The sequence below is a fragment of the Haemorhous mexicanus genome, chromosome 18, assembly GCF_027477595.1.
Source record: "Haemorhous mexicanus isolate bHaeMex1 chromosome 18, bHaeMex1.pri, whole genome shotgun sequence".
Taxonomy (NCBI): domain Eukaryota; kingdom Metazoa; phylum Chordata; class Aves; order Passeriformes; family Fringillidae; genus Haemorhous; species Haemorhous mexicanus.
The window spans coordinates 7507485-7527486 of record NC_082358.1 but is presented as its reverse complement, the minus strand read 5'-3'; the positions used below and the strand labels follow the sequence as shown (position 1 = coordinate 7527486).

Here is a 20002-nt window from a genome sequence, read left to right as displayed (position 1 = left end):
CAAAGGGATCTCTCTCCCCTTCAACAGCTTCTATAAGAGTTTGGGAAAGCCATGCAATTCCTCTTTGGTTTTTCCCCTTGGAAAATCTCAGAGGGAAGGACAAAGCCAATGCAGAGCTTTATGCTCATGTGCATTCGTCTCTCCTCAAGCAGAGCCACTGTCATTTTCCTTAGTATCAAAGTATCAGGCTGTTAAATAAATACTAGTAGGGACAATATACAGCAGTTTAAGCACAGAGCAGTTTGTTCAGGTCAGCACAGAAAGAAGCATAATACTGACAGGACTGTTTGCATGAAGTGTAAAACCACCTTTGTTTTGCTTCCATCAGAATGCAGGAACTCACACCAACACAACAATCCCAGGTATGCAGTCACAGAACTAATTAAGAGAAAGAAAACACAGTTTCTGCAGAAAGACAAAGCCTATATTGATCATAGGTGAAATTCTGCTAGGACATAACACTGTTAAATCCAGTCCCTCAGCCAGAAATCAGTGCCTTGATGAGCAAAACAGATCAAGCAGAGACTTTACCTCCCTCCCTGTGCTGACTGCCTGCACCTAGGAGCTTTCCACAGCACCTGCAGGAGGAGAACGGGTCCAGCACAGGGCTGTGAGTGCCCCAGGCTGTTGGGAAGGATGAACATTCAACAAGAAAGTCTCACAGATATGTGTGCTTAGCAGAAAGATTTTTAAATGAAGAGTCTGATGAAGGAATAGAGATGGAAGCAAGTTTTGATATAAAAGAAAAGAATTGCTGAGCCAGTCTTACTGGCTAACCAAGGAGCAAAGGGTGTGTTAGTTAGAAGGGGATTTTATGGCTTAGAGCAAAGGATAAACCCACCCCAAACAAGATGTTTTCACCAAGCAGAAAGAGAGCACAGGCAAACAAGTCAGCAAATGTGGCAAGTAGAAAAAAGGTCTCAGAATTTTCCACTGCAAGAAAACTGAAAAACAACTTCTGGCTTAAACTGTAATGTACTGACTTTTAGTGATTGGAGAACAGTAACACGAGTATGGTAATTACAGTAGCTATAACAGGCTATAGGTAAAAGTTCAGGTATAGATTGGTTCTGCTGTATGAAGATACTCAGCAAAGAAAAGTATAGAATGCACTGTAACCAAAACCAAAGGGTCTCCAGGCCTGCCTGCAGCTGGAGCTGGCAGCTGTGGGCACAGCTCTGTCACCCCGACCCTGGACTGCTGTGAAACCTTGGGTACAATAAACTGCATTTTGGAGAGCCCCTGGAGTCCCACATCCCTCATTTCAGCTCTTACACCAGGTGACCCTGTGAGAGTCCAGGTGACCCTGTGAGAGCCCGGGTGACCCTGTGAGTGCCCCGGTGACCCTGTGAGAGCCCGGGTGGCCCTGTGAATGCCCGGGTGGCCCTGTGAGTGCCCGGGTGGCCCTGTGAGTGCCCGGGTGGCCCTGTGAGAGCCCGGGTGGCCCTGTGAGAGCCCAGGTGGCCCAATGAGAGCCCGGGTGACCCTGTGAATGCCCGGGTGACCCTGTGAGAGCCCGGGTGACCCTGTGAGAGTCCAGAGGACCCTGTGAGTGCCCCGGTGACCCTGTGAGAGCCCGGGTGACCCTGTGAATGCCCGGGTGGCCCTGTGAGTGCCCGGGTGGCCCTGTGAGTGCCCGGGTGGCCCTGTGAGTGCCCGGGTGACCCCGTGAGTGCCCGGGTGACCCCGTGAGAGCCCGGGTGACCCCGTGAGAGCCCGGGTGGCCCCGTGAGAGCCCGGGTGGCCCCGTGAGAGCCCGGGTGGCCCCGTGAGAGCCCGGGTGGCCCTGATCACTCACCGTGCATCTGGTAGGTGTAGGGCGCCTGCCCCGCCGCGGGCGCGCTGAAGCCGGAGCCGTAGCTGAGGAAGCCACTCTGCCCTGGAGAGTGGCTCAGGCTGTCCTCTGTCTTAATGCCTTGGGGAGCCAAGAGCAAAACATGAGTGCTTGGCATGCAAAGATGGACAAAAAGCAGGTGGCCAAAAACCCCAAACCCACAGGCCTCCTTTTCCTTTTGTCTTTTCTCTTTTTTGGTGCCACATCCAACACAGGTGTCTTCAGCATGTACTGTGAGGTACATTAACCATTTTTCAGCTGGATTTTAACCTAATAAGCTCTCTTCCTTTACACTTTCTTTCCCTCACATATGCATATTAGAGATATATCTATCTAATATGTATATGTGATATATATCAGTTATATTATATAATGAATAATATAATATAATATACACACACATAGATAGATAGATAGATAGACAGATAGATAGATAGACAGATAGGTGTGTGCATGTTTAATTATTTGCATTACCCAAACAGGTCTCCTAACAGCCAAACAAATTAATCTCAAATTATTTGTGATTCATTAATTTATTTGAGTCAGCTACATCCTGTATCTACAACCAAAAGCACTTTTGCTAAGGTGAGTAAACAACCATGAATAATACTGTTCCCAAAAGCAATTTCTGAAGATATAGTTTTGTTATAGAACTGAAGAAACTCTTGTTGTAGAATTGAAGAAACTGACACAAACTTCCTGAAAAGTTATCAGATGCAAGCAATGATTGACAATGGAATGGGACCTTCAGCAAAATAACCTCCAGATTTCTGTTCTCAAAAGAGTTGTTTTTTACTTGCATTGTATTTTCAGCTTTGGTATCAAAACATTTATTGGCAAGTCCTACAGGAGGGTTATCATCTACTCAGTTGGATATAACATACAATTCAGGAACCATAGGTAAGCCCTGAAGCCACAAAAATCTTTTCATTTTAAAACCAGGCAATTAAACTGACAATTTACAGGGGGAACAGCAATAGCTGAATTAAACATTGCAAGATGAAACCCTTGCTGGTAATGAAAGGAGTTGATATTTTATTCTGAGATGCTGCTGAGATTGTACAGCTGTATTATTAAAATAAACAGCTCAAAGGTGCAACATATCATGAACCCTTTGGGCGTGATCCTTCCCTCCTTTGCATCCTATTTGCACAACAAAAGATGGCCAATGGACACTCCCTGGGTGCTAGGATTAAAAAAAGACCCTGCTGATGTTTGGACATTGGATTTATACACTTTCCATGCTGTTGTCATATTTTAGCACTTGCAGACAAGTTGAATTCAGGTGCCTTTCCCCAAACATGCTCATTTCTAGCTTAACTAGAAACAGCAAGTCTGTGCTTGCCCAGGTTTGGAGGAAGCTCTCCCAGATAATGTTTTCTCTAATAAAAATCACTTACTAGAGCTTTAGGTGAGAAGAACTGCCATGCAGTTTGAGCACAAGCTTATCACAAGATGACTGTGAAAGGCAGGAATTTTATTTGGACAGTGAAGGGACAAATTCTGGTGCAAGTGTGGGACTTCATCACTGCAGGGGAAGAGAAGAGTGTGCAGAGAAGCCCCTCTTCCCAACATCCCCCGCTTTTCTATTCCATCAGCACTCCACAGGCCAGCACTCAACCTGCCCACCCCAGTTACAATTAATCTTCAGCAAATGAGCCTCTTTGGAAGCCTAAAAATTGTTGTCAGACAGCAAAATACCTTAGCACCAAATTAATTTCCACATACTATTCTGTTTTGTCTAGGAACTGGCCGAGTTTTATTTTTTGTGCCTAAAAACAATACTGCTTCATTGTTCTTGGTTGTCAGCCAGGTGGAGTTTTTCATATGCTGTGCTGAGTATCTCAGAGAGGGTGTACAGGCTGGGGGAGGGAAATCACTGCTCAAGGATGCTAAGAGGTCACCCACAGGATTTATAAGCAGCATATGGGCCTGACACATGTATGCCCTAAAGCCTCTGGGCAGTAGCAAATGGCTCTGCTTTCACCTGCTCTAACAGGACAACTGCTCAGAGCTTTCCTTGGAAGTCAGCCAGCTGATGCAGACACACTAACAGCTCCAGGAAAGGGTCACTAAACATTCCTCTCATCATCCTGGTAGAGCTTTGGCTCTGCCAAGGCCACTCCCCAGACTTCCAGAGCACGGCACTAAATTTCCCTTCAGTAAAAGCTTTGTCTTGTTGGGAAGAGATACTGTATTTGCCAAGTAAACAAAGGTGTTAAAGAGTGCAAGAGAAAACAGGAGTGGAAAGGAAACTATGAAGCCATTTTAATGGTGCAAGACTCAGCCCTCATGGGAGCAGCCAGAAGGAGGAAGCCCAAAGTTTTCTGTTTAAGAGCTGCACCTAAACAAGAGCAACATCTCTTTGGTCTTTAGGAGTGGAAAGAACTTCTGGCTTCCTCAGGAGCTCGGTATCCCCATGCAGAGCTTGAGGACACTTAAGGCTTGGTTTAGCAGGCATTCCTCTGTCAGGAGGGCTGGTTTAATTAGCTCCCTGTGTGAACCCCCAGCTGCTCCTGCCCAGCACTGTCTCCCCACAGCTGTTGGCAAGGCTGTGCAGAAAAGCAGGGAACAAAGCTGACTGGGGTTAGAAATGCTGACTGCACATACAGCCAGTAAGTGCCCATTTGAACACAAACTGTCTTCCAAAACCAAGGTACTCTGTAACATCTCACCCTGTTCTGCTCTGCATTTTGGTTGCTCTGCTCTGCATTTTGGTTCTTCTGTAATAATATACACAAAATTTTTCTCAAAGTAACTTATGTTATTGAAACTTTAGGAAGAATCAAGGATAGCAAAGTGCAGTTTTCATAAATATCATATTTACTGTACTTTGTCTTGACAGTGAACCATGGGAACACTCACGAGCTGTTACTCCTATGTGGCACATCCTACTGAACCTGAATTTCTCACAGTCTGCTACTGACTGGCTCCAAACCTACCCAGTTTGCAAAAACATAACCCATGATATGATGAGTTGATAGGTTTAAAGCTGATACAGTTCAAAGGAAACCCAACATTTTTAAAGTCAGACTTTCCTCTAAGCATAAGAAGACAATGCTGCTGAGACACATATGACACTTCAGTGTAAAACCCAAAGACTCCAAATCTGTTTTGCCAGCAGCAGGAGGACAATGTCCTCACAGGCACCAGCACTGCAGGGTACTCACTGTAGGAGGGGATTCCGTAGGGCTGCCCCGGGGGGGGATAGGCAGTGTAGGCAGCAGCCTGCTGGATTCCCGTGCTGTACTGAGCCTGCCCATAGGCTGCCATCGTGGGGAAGGACGGGACTGTCACTATATGGGGATAATGTCTATGCAGAACAAGAAAACAGAAGGGTTTAAGGCAACAGTTACTGCACGTGGTCTTCTACAGCACAAGCAGAATAGTTCTAGACATCTCGGTAAAACAGCGTTCAACTCAGGATGCTGAGTATTTTGGGAACTTGGAATTGAGTGGACTGAAGCAGAAGTTTGTTTTATGAGCTAGCAGATTAAGCCACCTAAATGCATGGTGACTTTAAGACAGTGCAAAATACGTGCAAGTTAAAATAAATCAAATCAAATCAACACTGATTTTTCATGTTTCATTTTGAGTTTGCCGAATGAGTGAGTGAGATGGGAAACCTCAGACATTTCGACAGATCCCCTCTGTGGTTACTCATGAACACAACAATATTCAAGCTGATAAGGTTTGGATACCCTGGGGCACAAAGACACAGCTCACAGTACCTCAAACCTTATTTCACTCCATATCCAAGAAGATTAAGAACCAGCTACTTCCCTGGGCCAGAGATGTGTGGGGGAACAGGTGGATGGGCTTAGGGCAGATGTTTTTTAAGGTGACAGAAGTCTGCACAAAATGGCTGTTCAGCAAAGCAGGGATTTTAAATTACAGCACTTGGCACGAGCACTCACTTTGTGGTGTACAGATGGAGAGGACACTGCGGTGCTGCTTTGCTGCTGCCTGGAAAACAAAATTAAAGGGTCTTAGATTTTCATTGTGTTCTGTTCTGTGGCCAAGCTGATACAATTGTTTTTACCACTGCTGGTTTGAGAAAAATAGACAGGAATCAAAAGACTTTATTTTTTAGTTACTATTCCCGAGCTGAGGTAGGTAAGAAAGATATTCTCTGCCTAACAACAAATATAGATTTAGTTTTTAATTGAGGGTGATACCAGTTGATTGAACTACCAGTTTCTTCTTCTCATGGGACTGATATCAGTCATGAAGCTGGGCTTTGAAGCAATGACTCATATGTTAAAGGCTATAAAAGCCAATACTATGATTGCTGAAGTGATTTAAGCTCACTGTACATTTTGATCTTTTGCTTTTTTTGGTACTCTCTTAGACCATGACTCACTTTCTTTAATGTCCATTAAAATATATCAAATAATAGTAAATATTAAAATTACAACATCATAAATCTCCTTAATTTGAATTTGTGAGTTTACTATAGCATACCTTATTGAATTACCAGCAATCAAAAAATTACATCAGTAGAAAATCTGTCATTCAAGTTATATGTGCAAGATGCCTTCTAATGGACCAAACAACTGTGTGCTGTAACACTACCAAAGAAAAATGTGCTACCAGCTTTATTCAGAGATAAATTTTCATTTACAGAATTAAAAACTAAAAAAAAAAAAAAAGCTAAATTAAAACCTGCAAGTTGTACTGAAAATGTCATACCATAATACCACCACGTACATTTTGCAGGTTGCCTCCACAGCGCCATCCAAACTTTGCTCCTCGGTTCCTGGCTGGAGCTGTCATTAATTCAGCACTACAAATGCCAAAACTCTCTCACAATCATCAATAATGACAAGGCACAACTGATTCAGGCTCTGTGGCTGCTGGCTGCATCAGTGCACACACCAGGCTCACTGCACATGGCTTCTCCAGCCACCTCCAGTGACCAGAGCAGCACAACCTCCTCTGTGCATTGGTCAGCTGGCAAATTAAACACTGAAACCATTTTTCATTTAATGAAATATACAAGCACATACAAAGGGTAAGTGCATGCCAACAGTTCTATGGGTTTGGGTAACTTGTGCTGTAAACATGGACAGAACGACCAAAAAGATCCAACATGCTCTCATCTGAAATGTTTGCTCCTCCTCATTTAGATCTCTCTTGAATTTGTTTTTCACACACAACCCTTTTTTGCAGCATTTTACATGGCTTGATCATGTTATGCTATAACATGGAGATTACATCAAACTATTTTTAAAAACACTGCCGTTTCAGCTGGTAACTTTTTAGTCTAAATTTCAATAAAAATTGCATCATTATGAGTCCTTAGTAAAATACTAATTACTAGGTATCATTCTTTTTTTAGAGTGTTAATTTATGTAATTAATGGTGTAACCTCTACATGCATAATCACTAACAGGATCACCTTAATCACTGACAGAAACAAAACCAGAAAGACTCTTCAAACTCCTGCAACCCTCCCACACCTTAAAAAGTAAAACCCACCTGCAACCCTACCTTGCTTTCTGTACCTATAAAATGTGGTACAGTAACCTATTTCCCAAGCAACTGGCAGAGAGGTTTAGTTTAAAATACTGACAAAGGACAGTGTTATAAAAATGCACATATTATTGACAAAGGATAATGTTATACACATGTATCTATTCACTTACACATCCACAGAAAAAAGACTGAGTTTAAAACCAAAACTGAGCTTACCTGAGTCACCTTCAAACTCACTATGAAAAGTTTGCTTTGACTTACCTGAAAGACAACAGTTTAGAAAATTAGATTTTCAGACTATGAAAACAAGAATTACACCATTTCTGTCTGTCCCTCATTACCAAAGAGAAATGCACTGAAAAAACAGACATTTTACAATTCATTTCTTTAATTCTTAATGTCTTTTATATCAAAAAACCAGCAGAACAGTTTAAGCACAAGCCTCATTTCTTTTCTCTTTGAAAAACACCACAGCATCAAATGTTTATTTCAGTACAGAGTAAATAAATTTGCCAAGAATGCCGAGTAGGAATTTACTGTGTGTGAATATGCAATCTGCTACTGTCACTGACAAGAAAAGGCAAAGTTGATCCTACAGGCAAAATGTGCAAGTAATACATTTTATATATAATATTTCAATTACTTTGAAAATTATATTGATAAAACTGCACATCTCATGACAAGCACCCACGAAAACAACAGACCAGACAGCTACGTGGACATCTAAATGAGTAAGTACTATGACTAGACTGGCTAAATTTAATACTTTATGTGTAATACAGAGCATAAATTTGTGTGCATTTATTACATGAAGAGCTCTGTCAGCCTGAGAATTGTCAAACACACAAGTATTTTCCTGTTCTTCAGATTAACCACAAGTATTTTCAAGGGAAAGAGCACAATCTTGGTAGCACAGGGGATCATTCTGCAGAAAAAACACCATAATATTTCTATAAGAAACAAATCAACGTGAGCTGCCACTGGCAAAGTGGTGTCCAACAGTAGCTCCTGTGCTGGCTCTTATGTATACCACATAACAAAAAACAGTTCCTGCACCAAGACTTTTACAAAATGATGTACCTAAAAATCATTTCTAGCTCTAATCTTTTCTGCAAACAGGACCACTTAGAAGGATGTTTCCTTTAGGCTGTTATTCCTTCTGCTGCTCTTGTAAATAGGCAGCCACGATGGGCGTGATTTAACCAGGCAATTCCTAATGCCTGAGCAAACATGCAAACAAAACCTCTCCTGGCCTTCTAAGAGCCTCTAAATGAAGGGTTAAACATACTACTAAAACATAATAGCCAGTGCCTTTTCCTACCTCCCCTCTAACAGGAAGGCTGACAGATCCTGACCGCAGCAAACAATAGCTGGGATTGTACTAGCAAGAACTAGTTCAGCTGCATCACTTGCCAATAATTTTTTTAGCAGATTTAACATTCTTCTGTTTCCTTCACTTGAACAGTACGATGGGGCAGGGGGGAGAAGGAGAAGAGCAGATAAATTTCCATCAGAGCCTCAACCACTGAAAGAATTTGTCCCTGGTACCTGCCAAATGTGAAACTCCAGAGCAGAGGCCAGCAGGGCTAACCATTAGGGGATGGCAGCAGAGGTCTCAGAGCGATGCAAACTGGGGCACAGAGCTGCTTTGGCAGGAGGTTTTCAGGCTGCTCAATTTATTTCTGGGCCTGGGAACCCCCACAGCCCCCACCTTAACATCAGCAGCAGCAGCACAGCCACCAAAGCCCAGGGCTCACGTTCACAAGACCACTGGGGCTCCAGCAAAAACTACCAGGTTTACACAAAATACAGTTTACACCTGCAATTCTTCCAGTGGAACAAAAATCTACCTAGGTATGTGTGTAAATGCAGGCACCAACCATACACAGATATATATTTACATATGAAATCTTTCTATTCCACTTGCATTCGAGCCATTGTGGAACTAAAGGATTCAGCCACAACTGGGAGGGTATACAAAGAAAAAAAAAGAAAACCCTGAAAAATCTCAGTTGCTCACTACACTGTACACCTAACTGCCAGAAGCAGAGGCTTGCAGTGGCCAGCTCCCTTTGGTAACACACACTCATTTATTTTATGTTAAAGCAGCAAACAGCAAGCAGAAGAGCAGCCTACCTTCTATGTCATCTGGAGCCGTGGCATAAATGTGAGAAAGGTTAAGCTTCAGTCTGTCAGGGCACTCTCTATTTACAGTCAGACTGGGTGATATCACTAGATCTAGCATTTCCTTATACCTGAAGGAAAACAAAGGAAAAATACAATTTATTCATTAATTATGCATGCTTACTAATGATTCAATTTTTTTTTTCCCTAAGAGTATAAATATTAAAGCTGATTACCTAAACCCAGGCTTCATATAAATTCCACATAATAACATTCACTAAAGTTTTCATCAAAGGGAAATGCTGAATTAAAATGCAGTACTTGCTTCCTTGGAGATTACACCCATCTGATTAATGATTTCCCTTTCTGCCTGGATTTTGCCACACAAAAACAAAATTCCAGATCTCTCATATGCCATCAAAGCAAGAATACACACACCAGTGTCCAGTGAGGCTGCAGAACAGACTGAAACAGGCTGAAACAAAGCTGAGGGCAGTTAAGATCATTATGGAGTCTTACAAGGTAATAAAGTCAGGATCAGTTTTCCAGGGGACACCCAAACCAGGCACCCCACTACAATGTCCTGGCCATTAGGCGGCAGTGATACAAGGACAGTCCCTTTCACATGAGAAACCTTCTCTGATGCAACCAAAAACTTCAAATTAACGACATCTAGGACTTGCATCTCTGAGGAAAAACACAATTCTTCAGGTGTGCACATGACCTGCACCACCGGGAAAGCTTACAGCCTCTGCTCTACATGAACAGTCCAGAAACAAGGGCTAAATCCTTCTTTCAGACCTCATGTATAAAATCAATAGTCTATTCCTGTACACACCACCATTCTCAATTCATGTGCCTGCCTGCAGCTACAGACCCATTCAGCTGCTTGCTTCCCTTGGAAGAGTTGGATGGGTACAAAACATGTCATTAAGTGCACAGATTTACACACCTATGTCTGCAAGTTTTGGTGAAGACAATGGGGTGAGTACAATAAGGTCTGGTACATTTGACACCTGCACAACTCCTTTTATGCAAGACAGGATTCCTTGAAACCTTTACTCCCATCATGTTCTGTCCTTGTTTCCTGTGCAACCATTGCCTCCATCTAAACTGAAGAACCCACTGGGCAAGGAAAACCTGGAACTAAATTTCTCAATTAATTGTCTTTATTTCTTTTTTAACTACACACAATGCAAGGGAAACCTATTTGGATTTTCCAAGACAAAACCTGCAGCTTTTGGTTCAAGCCCAGAACAGATGATGAACAGAGAACTCAAAGATTCTGTGCTGTTCTTTGCTTTCCATGGCCACACAGAGCACAACCTTAGCTCAGTTCCCTGAAATCACTGGGTGGAATCAGGGCTATTAGGGGAAAGCATAACTGTGCTCTTGGACAGAGCAGGGCCTGAGCAAGAGCTGATGGGGGAGAGGGAATTTGGTGGTGAGTGGATCCTGGCTGCAGCTTGCTCAGGCTCCCTTCCCTCATCACTGAATGTGCCTGCCAAGGCAGCTGGCACCTCCCTGCTCCCAGGCTGGCACCTCCAGCTGGACTAGGCAGGCAGCACCTGGCTGCTAACAACCCACAGCACACCTAAAACATCCCAGGGTTACAGAGAGCAGCCCATAAAGCTGAAATCATCAGGCTTCTGCAATACCAATCTGTGTGCTTCTGGAGAAGCCAAGGGGCTTGTTTTGATATTCTGTTTAAATACCCCTGTATGGCTTTACCAGCTTTGAGAAACAGAAAACCACATACTTTTTATCTGAACCTCCCCAATCCCTTTTATAAAGCCTGTGAGGGAGGACAAGTATTGTTAAGAACAAGCACAAACCAGATCATTTCATCTGTAACTAAACAGCAAAACCAAAGCGAAATTCATTTTCACTTTTTCACCTGACAGCTGCCCAGACAGAAAAAACATGAACCCTCTGTGAATTCAAAGAACTACCAAAAATAGGCTGAAATGAAGAGGCATAACCAGGTACAGTGCCCACAAGCCCAGTGCCCCTCTCTCCAGGAGGGATCTGTCTGCCTCCCTTGGAAATCCATGTGGGTATGCCATCACCAAGACAGTCTCAATTCCAGAGGTGGTAAAGGCTTCCCAAGTGCCATGAAGGAGACCTTATGAATGACCAGTGTGGTAGAAATGCTCTGGATCCAACACTTGTGTCATCCCTTTGTCCCCAAGTGCTACCTGCTTCAGATCTGCTAAGGAAACCAGAGCAGCATAAAAATCAGCTGCGCTCTGCAGCTGCACCTTTGTGGCTAGTGGGTCTCAAAGGGCTCCCCTTCAGATGTGTCCTTGTAAGAGGAGCACAGCTGGCTCCCCCTCCCTGCCTTAGATACAGACAAAGTGAAAATGCAGAAGCACAGAGCCCCCAGCTGTGCCCACAGCCAGCGCCCACGCCACCAACGGCGTGGAAATGCAGCAAGGAGGCAGATGTGTGCAAGAATACAAAAAAACAATCCCCAGGTATAAAAAATCCTACCCAAGGGTCACAGCCCAGAGCTGAAACAACAATCCATGACTCCTCACTCAACTCAGAACACAGCTCATGAGAGGCTTCACTCAGGATGTTCTGCTCCATCTGTCCCAAAGCACTGCAGGGCAGTAAGGGATGGTCACAACCCTTCTCCTGCACACTGAACTTGTGCCAGAGCTTTTTCTCCAGAAAAGCCAGCACTCTCTTGCTGGCACAGCCAGGCTGCCACAGAGAAAGGGCTCAGGGAGAATTCTGTGGTGCTTCGCAGTGGGGCAGAACAAGGCACAAGCTATGGCTCCTAAGGCTCTCTGAATACAGCAGGGTGGGCAGGGGCTTTTTTCCCCAGAGGATTTAAGGAATTCGTTTATTCATATCCACTAGCACCCAATTAAATTCTGTCTGCATGGCTGAGAAGGTGGGGTTCCATTTTATACGAGCTTTTCCTTTCCACTCTGAGCACCATCTCATTTCTTTTCCCCTTACTTCCCTAGTGCTGTCCCTGAACTGAGGGAAGGCACTGCTGCCCCAGATCCTGTCAAGCTGGGGCTGTTCCACCTTGTTTCTCAGGTAACACATGCCCTTCAGCATAATCCAAACCCCCATCATTCATGACACTGCCCAGGCTGTTGCCAAGTGAACAGGAGCAGATGTTTAAAGGGAAATGATCTTTTATAGTGATTAATGCCCTTTAATTACATCATTGTTCAGAGATTTCATTAGCTACTCTCTGCCTGATGGTTTTCCTACTGGTTTTGTTCTGTTCACTTTTGTATTCACCAAGTCACATCACATTTCCCTGTTTTTTCAGCTCTCATTTTGGTTTAGAGTCTGTATGAGCTGCATGTACAAACAGGTAACTTTTCACAGAACTGCCTGGCTGGCTGTGCATGTCACGTCTGGGTGCTGTTAGTGGCTTTGCCTGTTTTGCACGCACCATTTACTGATTTATTCATGTGCATTTCTTGCCTATGGACTTCTTGACAAGAGTTTCTGAAATTCCAGTTTAATGATGGCAAGCAACAGAAAACAGTCAAATAATGGAACAGGGCTGGTATTTAACACAGTAAATGACATGCTGGAGTGCAACTGATGAAAATATCAGGTCTTTGTTTTCTTTTTAGAGAAAAAACATTTTCTGGCTTAAGCAGTGTACAGTAAATCAGTAATAAAGTTTGCTGAATATGAGCTTTTATTAAAACCAGTGATGGCAGCATCTAGCATGCAGGGCTGACAGACATCTGGAAGAGCTTTTGGCTTCTACAATTAAGAAGAACCTTGTGTGAATTTGTTGCTCAGCTTTTCCATTAGAATCCCCTACTCAAACCCCAGTATTTTGCCCTGAAAGTTAGCCCACAAAATCTCTGCCAATAACACAAACTTTTTTGTAATGTTTAGGAAGTAAAAAATAGAAATATAAGGGATTTTTTTTTTCTTTTCAGTCATTATGAAGCTAGGAATGCCAGATTAAACAATTTAAGGTTTCAGATTTTTGACTGAGGTGTTGGGGCAACTGGCAAATCCCCTGTTCTTTTACAGTGATGTTTTGAAAGCAGTGATTCCAGACCCCAAGTCAAGGCAGTCAAACGTGTGCTGAAGACAGAACTCCTGAGTGATCCAAGCTCTCTCCAGCAAAGTACTCAAAAATGGGTGTCCAGTGCCATGGAGGGACCCAGTGTGATGCTTTCAGATTTAGCTTTCATATTTTCCAGATTCTGCACTGCATTAGTACAGAACTCTGAACTTCACATAGAGTGTTAGCAAGTTCTCCTCACAGCTCAGTCACACAAAACAATCCTTTCTCAGCCTGAGAACTAAGGACACTATTGCAGCTTCAGGCCCAGAAAGTGCAAACAGCAGCAAACTGAGGAGAGCAATCTGGGAGGATGGGACTGCATAACCTGCAGCTGGAACTGGGCAATTAACCCCAATAAGGAAATGGACCAAAACTTACAAAAGTGTGAAATCTCGTGACCCATCATCCACCTTGGGTGGAGCTGTGGCCAGGCTCTTGCACAGTCCAAGGAGCATCCTGTGAAGGCCTTTTAATAAATCCCTTCTTTATTCCTTTAACACTGCCTAGCCTGTGTCCTAGGTAGCCTCTCAAACATCAGGTGTGCAGACTGAGTCTCAAGGTGATGAGAACTCCATGGACCATATTTTGAGAGGGTGGAAGAGGAAACCACCATGGCATTGTGGGCAGATGGAACCTCACCACAGCTCTGCCCAGCACAGCTGACAGGCCAGAAGGCAGCAGCAACAGATCAAGGAGTCTCCTTCCAAAGCCTGGAGCTCTGCTGCTCAGGCAGAACCTCCATCCTCTCTCAGCCTGCTCCCACTTGTTATCAACGTGCCTGGGAATCTGCACTTCTCACTCATCTCTACTCCAGTTCTGGGGTGAGAAGACAGAATTCTGGCTTCAAAATGTACCTGAACAGTAAAAAAAAAACATTCAAAGGAGAGCTTTCAGGGCATTTTAGCAAATAAGACACCTGGGTGGTAGGAGGTACCAGGGTAAACTCAATGGCCAAGTGACTGAGAGATTTCAGAGGGAATATGTGCAAGGAAGAGCAGGGCATTTCCCCAAAATGACAGCAGTCTGCAGGAGGGCATCTTAGCCACAGAAAGGACAGTCAGGAGGAAAAGACACTAAGGGGGGGACTGGCACGGGTGTGGGAAAAAAGAAGAATGAGCTCTGCATCTGCCATCAGTGAAGGAACTGAAGAGGTGGGAGCCCTGCAGGTGAAGAAGACAAAATTCCTCCCCTTGGGAAAAACCTGCCAGAGCCTACAGCAGAAAGGATAAGAACTTCAAGGGAGTGAGAAATTGCAAAGTTTCTCAGAAATTATGCGCCCTGCAACAATCCCATGCAATGATCTTCTCAAGAATTTTTTTACTTGTATCTGGATGGAGGCCAAATACAAGCTTGAACCACGAGATCTTCCTAAACATATGCATATGCCAACACAGAGCCCTAGGCAGGAGTGGGACGAGCCAAGTCCTCTGCTTTTAGCTCTGCTGGGAAGGGGAGGAGTGGAGACAGAGATTGCAGCAGAATTGCAAGAGTAACATTTTTGTCTTGCTTCTGTGACTTTATCTGGTTTTAATTAGTTGATCAACCGCTTTCATCTTTCTATCCTCCTAAAAAATGGTGCAGATTGCTGAGAAATACTTGATGATTCCAGTGGTACTCATCACTGAAAAGATGACAGCCCCACTTTATTTCAGAAGTGAATCACATGCAGAAAAATCTGAAGATGGCTTTCTCACTCTCTGGGTCAGAGAAAACAAACAAAACCCAGCCCAGTCCTAAAAAGTTTGGGTTTAATTCATTCCTAGGAAACACAAGATTAATTTTTTCCCCCATATGGATAAAATTTTCAAAAGCACCTGCTATGCCTCATTAATTTTCATTGGGAATTAAAACTTCTACTGTTTTAACTCCATGGGAAGCATAGTAGCTTAGGCAGCGTTGCCAGGACTTTTGGTAGCAAAATTCTGCTCCCAATTTTCCTTTGCTCCTGTACAAAAATAAAGGAATCATTCATAAGAAAAGAAAACAGTATTATCTTGCAGCCACCTTCCACATGGTATAATCATAGGGAATCTCCCACACTGAAGATTTTGGCTACTTCTATCCACACATTTGAAAAGCAGAGGAAAGTCATTTCATTTCCTCTGTCAGTACATTCCTCCCCACACTGTTTGGCTGTCCCTCTCTCCATCTATAATAGCTTCTTTGTTCCATTCCAAAAACTCACAAATGCTTCAGCAGGTGAAAGCCACGACCCTGTTTTCTCTTTTATAAGGAGCCTTCGTTCACCCACAAGGACATCTGAGAGATGCAAGCAGGAAAAGCCTGAACAGGCACCAGGTGAAACCTGGGCTGGCATTAATGCTCACGTCCAAGGCTGACAGCACAGCCTGGATGACAAGGTGTCCTTTCAAGGTGACCTGCAGGGCAGATGCCTTGGGCTGTTTATATTCCTGAGAGCTGCTTTTTGCCCGTGTAACTGCCCAATAAAAGCAGCAGTACTTGTCTAGATTCATCACTGCCCAGCCTGTTTCAGACACAAAAGAAAGAGGAGTCCTCACTATGGCTGTAGCACAGCCCTGGGGTGGGGGCACAGAGCCTCCAGCATGGGTTATCTCAGGCTGAGGATGGAATCAAGAGAAACAAGACAAAACTTATGTGACAGGTAAGGAAAAAAATAGTTTGGGTTAACACTGAGATTGTCAAATTCCTCTTTTTCTAAAAAAAAGTGTTAATTCTAAACAAGTTTAAGAAAAATAACTGAGAAAAACCAACAAAATAGACCAATTCTTTCACACTTCTGAAACCACTATTGTTTAAAAATAACCAAAGTATTCCATCAGCTTTAAAATCTTTCCCCACATGGTTTCTGTGTTTTGTCTTTTTTTTTTTTCTGTAAATGAGAGAGTCTTTTTTATCAAAATTTTACTTTCACTGGAAGTTTTCTGTCTTGCTCTAACCCATAGACCAGACAGTGAAAAACAGAAGAAAATTCCTGTCTCACAAATTTTTTAAGCCACAATAACTTTTTTTCTTTCTTTCTTTTTTGGAAGAAAAGTCAGCCTTAAGATTTTTCAGTGCTTGGAACCAGCACAAATAATTGCATGCCTTGTTTCCCTGGAAGTCCTGAATTTCCAGAAGCATTGACTTGCCTCACCAGGCTTCATCACCTGCTATTTCAGTCTGCTTTTCATTGATTTTTCTTTAAATTTTCTTTAAATAATATTTTTTTTTCTTTTTCTTTAAATACACTATTTCTTTTTTGGCTCAGACCTGTTAAATGAAAAAAAAAGTAGGGTGTCTTCATAAAAATAAATGTTCTTCCTCCTCCTAGCAGGGCTTCACTACTGCCTTCTCCAGGTGCTGCTTTCCTGATCCCCCTGCAGACACAGCAGGCTGAGATGAAAAAGGGGCATCAGCTGGGCTGGGATTCCCCTGCCTTTCCTGCAATTAAAATGGGAGGGACTGAAGGAAGATAGAGCAGGGGCAGCAGCATTTTCTGGCTGAGCAGCCCACAGGAAAGGGGATTCAGTGCCCATAAAACCACCCAGGACAAGGCTCCTTCACCATTCATTCTGAGAGCACACTCTGAGAGGCAGCTTGAAAATTGCAATGAGCTCATGATGGGGCTGACACCACAGAGCTTCAGCCTGGCAGCCTGACCAGACACACACCATGACACTGGCTGGAGTCACTGGGTCCTTTAAAATTCATTTCAACAACAGTGTTTCACTTATTCTAAGTCAAAACGAGAAAGGAGAATTTTTCACAATGCCTTTTTTGGGTCTGTTGGATCTGTTTGCTAAGTGGAGCAACCCTTGCAAAGACATTATTTTCCACAGCACAGAATTACTCAGCTTGCTTACTGTGAACAAGCAAGTACCACACAGAACAGGATGCACTGATAAAGAAACACCATGAGCTTACAGCCTGCAGTGATTTGAAATATAAAATTGTTTGTGTATGCATACATACAAAAGTACATAAATAATCTCTTTCAGCTTCCACATTCCTCTTTGACATTCACAAGCTTTTTAATTTCATCACACCTCTTCCTATTCAGATCCCCCAGGCATGCAAGGGCTGCATGTGACTGCAGAAAACCACTCCAGCAGCTCCAGCTGCAGAATTAAGGCCCTTCATAAATAACTGCAAAAAAACTGCTCCCAGAGTCAGGGCTTCCCAAACCAAGGGCTGCAGGGTCCAGCTCATGACAATTGTCACTATTCAGGCACCACTTTCCACTTTGAAGAACTACATTTTTTAGTCCTTCTCCTAAGAATCACAAGAGCTAAAGACACAAATACATATATATATATATATATATGAAATTAGAGTTTATTCCCCCCAGTTTTCTGCTTTCTTCTCACATGTCATGGTGAGTAAAGAGCAGCATCTCTGCTGGAACATGAAACTTTGATCTTACTGGGAAAAAACTCATTTTTGGGTGTGCATGCTTGCAGGGCCTCATTTGGTAAAACATTTGCATCATCAATACACTGTAACATAAAGCAATTACATAAGCAAAATTAAGCATCCAGAAACTTCAGCTCTACCATACCAGGATGAAGTGGGGACAATAAAGCACTGAACATCACAGAAAAAAATATTTGCTTCAAAAAGCAGTGAAAAATCACAAATAGAGAACAGAGCTTTCCTTGCTTACCTGTGGAGCCTTGGGCACACCTGCCCAGACTCCAGTGGCATGACAGAAACTACTTTTAGGCAATCATTTTTGTAAAACTAACTATTCAATGAGGCAAGTAATGACTTCTCTGAAACTCTATTTAATGCAGCAGGACAAGACAAACCATCCCAAGTTGCAGAGAGCTTGGGAGGGAAAGCACCTCACACAGCTGGAGCTGCAGGGCAGCAGGAATTCTATCCCTGCACAGTTTAATGCAGTGAAAGTTGGCCATTAGCTGGAACAAGTGCCAAGGGAAAACATTTTCCAGAAAGTTTAGAACATTTATACCTCCCACATCCTAACAAAAACCTCCTCATTCAAAAGGTAGTGATGCACCATTCACCAAGCTGCCCAAGCCTCAGAGTGTGAGCAACCTGGTCTAGTGGCAGGGGCTTGGGACAAGATCATCTTTAAGGTCTCTTCCAACCCAAGCCATTCTATGATTCCATGAAGTTCCCACAGAAAAATCAATGTATTAGAAAATACTTGCTCATGCCACTTGAGAAGTAATACTCTCATTAAAATCCACAGGTAAGTGTGTGCAAGAAAAAGTGGGGCTCACTCACACGGGAACAGCTCTCACAGAGGACACCACAGATTAATTCTGTCACAGAGAAATAGCAGATCAAACCCTGGGATGTTCTCCCTGCTCTGCCCCTGGCAACTCAGCTGATTCCTGGGCGAGTCCTTTGTGGCACCACTGGGCTTCCTGCCCTCTGTGTGTCTTCCCTGGAGAAGCTGCAGGACAAGTGTTCCTCTCTATGCACATGAAGCATTCACCAGTGCAATGCTGTCCTACTCTCTGTGAGACCTCCAGGCACTGCAGTATTAAATAAACTGCAGTAACAAAAGATAGATATCTATATATATTTTCCCTAGGGCTGCAGCTTACCTTGAAGTAACACTACTGAGTTCTTCCAATCGCTAGGAGATGGGGCAAGTTTCTCAGGATTGCATTAAGGCCTCTGTAAAACTGGGAACTACAGTATGAATTGCCAATTAAGCTCTTTTTAGGGGCTGGAAAAGTCCTCTGAAATCTTTAGGAGGAATCTGTTACACTGCTGGAGTACTGATATCATGCCAATGAATAATGACCAACGTGAACATGAGACAGCCAAGAAGGAGGCGAGGCACGAGACCTGTCCTTCAGGGCATGTTCTCTCACTCGTTTTTGGTCCAAAATCTCTCCATTCCCAGACTATGAGAATTTCTTCACCATTTTGATTTACTTCTCAAACCTGTCAGAGTCCTGCAATGGCTCCAGCAACCCACTAAGAAAGGTGGGGCTGCCCCTTTATAACAGGCCTGTGTCAGCACCTCCGTTCTCAGCCTGTAAAGGAGGAGCACTTGGGGAATAATAACTCAGAAGGAGCTATGGGAAAAGAACTATGAAATGGAAGTTAGCAAAAGGACTTTGGATGTGAAGGAAAAGTCTAGGATAACAGTACAGGTGAGGCTGGAGTGAGAATGACGTACTCTCTCCTTGGTTAAATCCCTCTAGTCAGACTTTCCCCGAGCAGAGAAGACAGCAAAGAGCTGTTGTGTGTGTAGAAGGCTGAAGAATCTCTGATTGCCTCGTTTTCCTTCTCAATACAAGAGCAGTGATGGTGATATGACACTTCTGAACAGAACTGCTCTGTCAGTACTACAGTTTATGGAAACACCGAGTTCACAAAGTTTAGACCATTCTGTGAGCAACAGTGAATTTCTGTCTGGGTCATCTTCAAACATGTTGAGCCAAACCAGTTAATCCTTATAACAAGAGCTGCTCCCCCCCTTTTGGTGCTGTTTAACACACTCCAGTCCACAAATGCTGTAGGCAAGGCTGGTCCAGCACTGCTGCAGCTGCTCTGGAGGGCAC

The 20002-nt window shown here is 43.5% G+C and overlaps 1 protein-coding gene across 15 annotated transcripts in view; it reads right to left on the bottom strand.

Moving 5' to 3' along the window:
* Nucleotides 1–20002, bottom strand: part of EYA2 (EYA transcriptional coactivator and phosphatase 2) — a 90293-nt gene that overhangs the window by 41930 nt on the left and 28361 nt on the right. For 10 of the 15 annotated variants that reach the window (XM_059862836.1, XM_059862837.1, XM_059862844.1 and 7 more), the window contains exons 2-6: nt 9449–9567; nt 7529–7573; nt 5752–5800; nt 5005–5147; nt 1799–1915 (exon numbers count right to left, since the gene is read on the bottom strand). In XM_059862836.1, the coding sequence (XP_059718819.1) occupies nt 1799–1915; nt 5005–5147; nt 5752–5800; nt 7529–7573; nt 9449–9567 (473 nt within the window). The remainder of the gene's footprint in view (nt 1–1798; nt 1916–5004; nt 5148–5751; nt 5801–7528; nt 7574–9448; nt 9568–20002) is intronic. The other 5 variants (XM_059862833.1, XM_059862832.1, XM_059862842.1 and 2 more) reach the window with 1 other exon arrangement.